The sequence below is a fragment of the Vespa mandarinia genome, chromosome 1 (genome assembly GCF_050613455.1).
Source record: "Vespa mandarinia isolate Hongniang chromosome 1, ASM5061345v1, whole genome shotgun sequence".
NCBI lineage: Eukaryota > Metazoa > Arthropoda > Insecta > Hymenoptera > Vespidae > Vespa > Vespa mandarinia.
This window is the reverse complement of record NC_140810.1, coordinates 3360001-3367500: the sequence shown is the minus strand read 5'-3', so window position 1 is coordinate 3367500 and position 7500 is coordinate 3360001. Positions and strand designations below refer to the sequence as shown.

General features: G+C 38.5%; 1 protein-coding gene across 5 annotated transcripts in view; it reads right to left on the bottom strand.

Annotated features, from left to right (window-relative positions):
- Positions 1–7500, bottom strand: part of LOC118444900 (paired box protein Pax-6) — a 108581-nt gene that overhangs the window by 539 nt on the left and 100542 nt on the right. For 3 of the 5 annotated variants that reach the window (XM_085661949.1, XM_085661953.1, XM_085661957.1), the window contains 4 exons: positions 1974–2233; positions 1326–1681; positions 760–1103; positions 1–44 (listed from right to left, as the gene is read on the bottom strand). The exon at positions 1–44 is cut by the window's left edge and continues 539 nt beyond it. In XM_085661949.1, the coding sequence (XP_085518075.1) occupies positions 1–44; positions 760–1103; positions 1326–1681; positions 1974–2233 (1004 nt within the window). Of the gene's footprint in view, positions 45–663; positions 1104–1325; positions 1682–1973; positions 2234–7500 lie in introns of all 5 variants that reach the window. The other 2 variants (XR_014983114.1, XM_085661967.1) reach the window with 2 other exon arrangements.

Here is a 7500-nt window from a genome sequence, read left to right as displayed (position 1 = left end):
TCCTGGCACTGCGATCGGTACGCTCACGCCCGGTGATATCAGACCTGGGAACAGTATGTTGATATATTTGTTATTGGTTGTATTGATTAATAGATATATTAATAGATATATTAAAGAGAAATTGGATACGTTTAGGATTATCTACGATAGCGGCATTTGTGCTAATGTATTTGTTCCGTATATGATATATATATGCATATATTTGTATATGTATATATATATATGAATATGTACATGCACTAAATAATATTTCATGCTAAGTTACTAGAGTGGAGTATTGATACGAAAAAAGACAGAAGTAACGAGAGAGAGAGAGAGAGAGAAAGAAAGAGAGGGAGAGAGAGAGAGAGAGGGAGGGAGACAGAGAGATTTAAATGTTGATTATTTGAAGAACGAACAAACGTAAGGTTAGAGATTTGTCGTAAAAATAATGAGACTTCTACGTAAACGCATAGAAATAACGTTGAACAAACTTTCTTAATGATATTAATATTACAATGATAAAAATAAGTAATAAAAGGACTCATTAGTTTTAGAACAACACATGTATTTGTAGTGAGAAAGAACAACAACAATAAAAAAAAAAAGAAAACAAAAAAACAGAGAAAAGAAAAAAGATGAGAAAATCGCGTTAGATGCAAAAGCGAGAATCAGTTCCATTACCGGCAGGCTCGATAGCGTGTTATCCGTGGTAGCCATAGTAGTAGTCCATCGGCTAAAGCGCAAGCAGCGAGTGCAGTGAGTGCGGTAGACACTCACCGGTCGAGCTGGCGTTCTGATTGTACTGATTAAGGCCCGCGGTGTGGTAAGGCTGGGTCGGACTGCAGGTTGGCCTCGCACCGTATCCCAAATGAAGCGGCTCGTAACTTGGTGGTCGTGCTACGCCACAAGAGTAACCATTGTCACGTTGTTGAAGGCACGCGCCAGGACTAGGGCCAACAGTCATGCCAACCGTCATTCCCATTGGACCCATGCCACCTCCCGATAGCGAGCCTGATAACGAACCCGAAAGAGACCCTGACAGTGAAGACATGCTGCTGGTCGTATGTTGATTCTGTTGGCTGCCACCTGACATCGTGAAACTTGGCATTGATGTCATGGGACTGGAAAAATAAAGAAATGGAATTATTATTATTATTATTATTATTATTATTATTATTATTATTATTATTATTATTATTATTACTATTATTACTATTATTATTATAAGGAGGAATAAAGTTGTATTGAATCTGGAAAATATCGTGTAAATAAATTCTTTACTTTGTATAATCGCAACAAAAATATATCCATATCGTAATAATATCATTATTTCGTTTTCTTACCTGTAAGAGTCCGGCATGCTAGGTATTCCTGGATAAACAGCGGTTGGTGCAAATCCATGATGTATTCTGGGTGGTGACGGTGGTGCCTGTGGTGGTGCCTGTCCACCAAGAATACCAGTCGGTGGAGGTGGCGTAGGATGACCAGCACCCACGAGACTAACACCTCCCGTATGAGATTGTTGCTGTTGCTGTTGAGCCTGTGACTGTTGCTGTTGCTGTTGTTGTTGCTGTTGTTGTTGTTGCTGTTGTTGTTGCTGCTGTTGTTGCTGTTGTTGCTGCTGCTGCGGGTTGTCCCTCCGTTGCGTACGCAATTTCTCCTCTCGTCTCCACTTTGCCCGCCGATTCGAAAACCATACCTGAGTTAGTGAATGAGAAGACAGACGAAGATACAGGTCAATCGCTAGGCTACAGATATACAGGACGACGATTCGAATCCGTGATAGAATAAATCCCGATTTTCTCGAACTTCGACGACCATGTTATAATATTTGAATTTCTTTTTTTTTTTTTTTAATTTGAATACATAAACGAACACAACGCACACGCACACGTACACGCACGCATACACGAACTCGAGCACGCACGCCCGCACACGACATTGACAGAAGAAAAAGAAGAGAAAAAAGATTAAAAAGATTTTGTAGTCACCTGTATTCGAGCTTCCGGTAGGCCAATCTTCCCAGCGAGTCGTTCTCTTGCAAATACATCCGGATAATGCGTCCTCTCGAATTCCTTTTCAAGAGCATCGATTTGCTCGTTGCTGAAGCTCGTACGATTCCTCTGAAGCTTTCTCTTAAGTCGTAAACGTGCTTGATCATCGTCTGCACCACCAGATACACTGCCGGCGTTACTGTTGTCACCGCCGCTGTTGGTCTCGTCAGAATGAGCGCCTCCTTCGAGTTCAGCCACTGAAATATCGAACATAAAATTAGATAACTATAGCAAGATACATACATACATATATACATATATATATATATATATATATATGCAGTATAAAATTTCAAATGTATAAGGAATATCGTCGTAAAATTGTAAATAAAGAAAATTTATTAATTCCTGTAAATATTTCTGCGAAGTTCATATTCGAAAGAAAATAAAGTAAACAGAAAATATAATCCGATATATTTTATTCTCGTCGATCTATTCACTTTTTCTTCGTCATTTTTATCTTTTTCTATCGCATTAGAATGAAAATTAGATACGCGAAATATAAGATCGATCCTAGATTCAGAAGATTATCATTCTTAAAATGAAGTAAACTCTGTCGATAAGATTATTAATCGACATTTCTTTATCATTTTAATATCTACTACTTTTTCATCTCTCTCTCTCTCTCTCTCTTTCTCTCTCTCTCTCTCTTTCTTTTTCTTTTTTTTCATATTCGAACAAAAGTATGCGAAATGTAAAATCGAAGGATCGATATTGTCGGGAACTACCACTCTAAGCTTTCTAAAAACACATTTCTAGCGAGAAAACGAACGAAAGAACGAACGAACGAATGAACGAACGAACGAACGAACGGACGAATGAACGAACGAAGTCTCCTTTCGTCCCTTTCCTCTCATCACACCGTCCCATCAAACATACGAGTTAGTCTCGTATGCTTCTTCTCTCTCTTTCTCTCTCTCTCTCTTTCTCTCTTTCTATATCTTTCTCTTTCTCTCTTTCTCTTTTCGTAACTATCTATCTATCTACCTACCTCTATCTTTCTCCCTCTTTCTCTCTCTCTCTCTCTCTCTCTCTCTCTCTTTCTCTCTCTCTCATGTGGAACGACGAGTAGTAGGTGGTAGGTAGAGTCAGGCAAGCAGGCAGGCAAGCAGACAGGCAGGCAAGCAAGCAAGCAAGCAAGCAAGCAAGCATCGCCCGGCGAACCTTATCGTCGGTTTCTGGGTGAACGCGTCGAGGCGTCACTGGATTTTGGCTTGGCATTGGAAGAGAAAGAGAAAGAGAGTGGAGAGAGAGAGAGAGAGAGAGAGAGAGAGAGTGAGAAGAGTAGAGAGGAGAGGAGGGTATCGTGCGATAAGACGCCGGCCGTCCCGACGCCAGTCGCTGGCCACCCTCGTACGATACGCCCCTGTCACCCTCGAAGGACCACCCTCTCACTATCTCTCTCTCTCTCTCTCTCTCTCTCTCTCTCTCTCTCGTTCTACCTTTATTTCCCACTACTCTCACTATATCTATCTTTCTCGCACGTTTCTACGACGCTCTATGATTCCATCTTTCTCCCTCTCTCTCTCTCTCTCCCTCTCTCACTCTCTCTCTCTCTCTCTCACTCTTTCTCTTTCTCTTTCTCTCTGTCTGTCTCTCTTTATGTCCCTCTCTGAAACTGACGTTTCTCTCTCTTTTCCCGTGTCGTTACCTTCTTCGTGCCTTCGGCGTTAATGGAATCCTGATAACAACCCTCGTGTCTCTACCCTCCTCTTCCTCTCCTCTCTCTCGCGCGCTCTCTCTCTCTCTCTCTTTCTTTCTTTGTATATCTATCTATGTATATCTATCTTTCTCTCTTTCTTCTTCGTCTATCGCACGTTTCTCTTCCCAAGTCGCTCGTGAACTGACAAGTCTACGTGTCTATACATGACAAAACCTTCGAACCCTCTTTCTCTCTCTCTCTCTCTCTCTCTGTCTTTCTATCTATCTTGCTCGTTCGCCGTTCGACATCCGGCGACTGTACTCTATTATCGAGGAAATCGCGTAGTTTCACTTTCGTCCTTCCTCGAGACCGGATGACACGATCCTTCGAAGAACTTCTACGAACATTAGACGTGAGCTTATCCGAACGTGTTTTGATTTTATTTAGTTATCATACGGATATATGTATAATAGTTAAGAGAAATATATAGAGTTATGAATTCGAAAAGAAGAAATCCTTTTTTTTTTTTCTTTTTTTTTTTTTTTCTTTAGATTTATTCGATCAATTTTATATATTATTTAAATCATTCGTTTCATTGATAATGTACGATCTTATTGTTAAAATTCGTGAAGATGATGAATGAAAATGAATTACGTGAATAATAAGTTGAAAGATTAATCCTGAATCTTTTAATTACTATCTCTCTCTCTCTCTCTCTTTCTCTCTCATGTATATATGTATGTATGTGCGTGTATGTGTGTGTGTCTATATGTATAAGTTCGTGTATAGGAATGTTAGCGTTTGTACGAGGACGCGTGCGCAACTCAATGTAACCTTTCCACCCTTTATATCGGTCGCCGTTTAACGGTCTTGGAGAAGGAGAAAGAGGAGGAAGAGAAGGAGATGGCAGGAAGAGTAGGAGGAGGAGGAGGAGGAGGAGGAGGTGGAGGAGGAGGAGGTGGAGAAGAGAGAACATCCCTACACCGCATTCCCCTTTCGCCCCGTTCGTTCGTTCGTTCGTTCGTTCGAGCTCGAGCTCGAAGTTCGCCATAGCCAACCCTTCGTGATCCGCGAGAAGTTTATTGGTAGGAGAGTGGCTGCCTGCCAGCTTCTTCGAGGGACGAGAAACATCTCTCGCATCTGGGTTGAACCTCTTATCTTCGCTTATCCTTTTATATATAACGCATTGTGACTTTCAGTCAAACGTATCATATATATATATATATATATATGTATATGAGATAGATATAGGTATATTATATTACATTAATATTTCTAATTTTTAATTTCGTTTCTTTGACAGTGTCGAAACGCATAGAAAAAATAATTTTAATACGATCATTAATTGTACATATATCCTATAAATTTTTACTAAAACAATTTACCTTTCGACGTTTTCGAGAAAATAATATAATAAAATATACGATAAAATAGACGGTGATATTGTTCATAATTCGAATGCTTCTTCATATCTTTAAAGAAATAGTTTAACCAAAGAAAAAGAAAGAGAGAGAGAGAGAGAGAGAGAGAGAGGGGGGGGGGAGAGAGAGAGAGAGAGAGAAAGAGAAAGAAAGAAAAAGACTAATAGAAAGAGACAAAGACAGAGAAAGGTATAATATATTTTCGTAAGAGTTCTCCCTCGTCGTTAACGTTAAACGGTTAAAGGGAAATCTACGTAGAAAAAAAGATGGTAGAAAAGAAGAGTATAAAAAGAGAGAGAGAGAAAGAGAGAGATGTTAGAGCAGGTAAGAGAAAAAGAAGGAGAAGGAAAAGAAGGAGAAGAAGTATGGAGAGCATGGTTTCTTTAAAGGGAAATGTAAGAGAGAGAAAGAGATAGAGAGAGAGAGAGAGAGAGAGGACTGGGGTGCGAAGCGTCCTCGAGTAATGGCTGCGGCACACGAGTGGGGGTTTGAGCTTTATTAACGCCGATAATGGGCGCCAGTGCACTTAGCTAAACGTTAAAGCTCGCCAGCGAATTATAGGAAGGTTGGTTATTGTCCTACCTTCTGGGTTCGATAGTTAGGACAATGCGTGTTCTAGAAGTCAGTCTCGAACTTTAGTACTAGTAGTTTATTTGTGATCACCGAACATGGAATACACACACACACTCAGAGAGAGAGAGAGAGAGAGAGAGAGAGAACCAAAGTATATATAGTCAGTTCGAAGAGAATCGAACGAGTGCATAAGAAAACGAACGAAAGGTTGAAAGGTATGAACAAAAAAAAAAAGAAAAGAAAAAGAGAAAAAGAAAAAAGAATGAGAGAGAGAGAAAGAGAGAGAGAGAAGAGAGAGAGATGTGAAACCTCTTGAACTTCGACTTCGCTTCAATTTCTTTTTTGTAACACGCGAGCAACACTCGAACGAACGAACGTACGTACGTATGTACGAACGAACGAATGAACGATTGGAACGAGCAACTATAGCCCTTTTTACTTTACTATACTATATAGGCAATAGGAAACAATGCTACACTTTGGTTAGTATGAAGCAACAATAACGCGTGTAATGCGTGCCACGAAATGGTCTACGATTGAGTGCATTCGTGCGAGATCAACTTCTCGATCGTAACGTTGATCTAAATCATAAAAGGGAGAACCCACTTCGGTCTTTTTCTCTTTCTTTCCCTTTTTTTTTCCTTTTCCCTTTTTTTTTCTTTCTTTCTTTCTTTCGTCTGTTTCTTTTTTTTTTCTTTTTTTTTCAAAGACCATACGAAAAGTGGCGAACGTTGGCGATATTGGTTGAACGCACCACGTACGAGCAACACACGACACGGCTTATTATTTGAGCGTTATTAATACAATTGACTTTTGATTTCTTTTCATTATCCATTTTCGACACTCCTCTTAATTCCGCAACTACGATTTTTTTGTTTTTGTTCTTGTTCTTATTTCTTTTTTCCTCTCTCTCTCTTTCTCTCTCTCTCTCTCTCTTCCTTTCGTTTTATCTTTTTTCTCTTTCCTTTTTTATCCTTCTTTTTCGTCTTTCTTTCTTTCTTTCTTTCTTCTTTTTTTTTTCTTTTTTTCATTAGCAAAGCTTATTTGCGATTGCAATACCACGACCGCGTGCGAATCAAGTGTACGCGCGTTCAAGATTATTATTCTTAACGCTTCGTTGCCCGACTGATATACGAACGAGGAATCACCACGTTTCATTGGCCACACGTCTTGCTTAAATGAATTTCATTTAAGCAAGAACGAAAAGAAAAACTACTACACATTTTCCAACTTCTACATTTCCAACGAAAAAAAAAAAAAAAAAAAAAAAAAACAGAAAAAAAGAAAAAAGGAAAATAAAGACAAATCAAAATGTTCAAGGAAACGTTCGATATTACAATCGAATATTTTCAATTGATATAATTGCTAATTAAATGATTGACATTAATGTTAATTATTTTAATATTAATAACGTGTATAAATTGTGTAAATAAACGTAAGAAAATATAAAACTGTATGTTACTTTGAATATATTAAACAAAAAGAAAAAAAAAAAAAAAAAAAAAAAAAGAAAAAATAGAGACATAAATGAAAAAAGAGATACACATTAAAAGTAATAAATTTGACATTAGAATTGACGTCAAGATATAAAGATTAAAAAGTACAATGATCGTAGGAAGAACGGAAAGCGATCGTGTTATCTACATATATATATATATACATATATATGTATACATATATATAAGAGGCAGATGTATTATTATGCCAAGTCGAATTCGAGATAATGGTCGACAATGATACAGATGTTATGCGTACCAGGGATGTGTTCATCGAAGCGACACGAGGTATCGTCTAAAGTCCGTATGTCGTTTAAAGAAGAAAAGGAAAA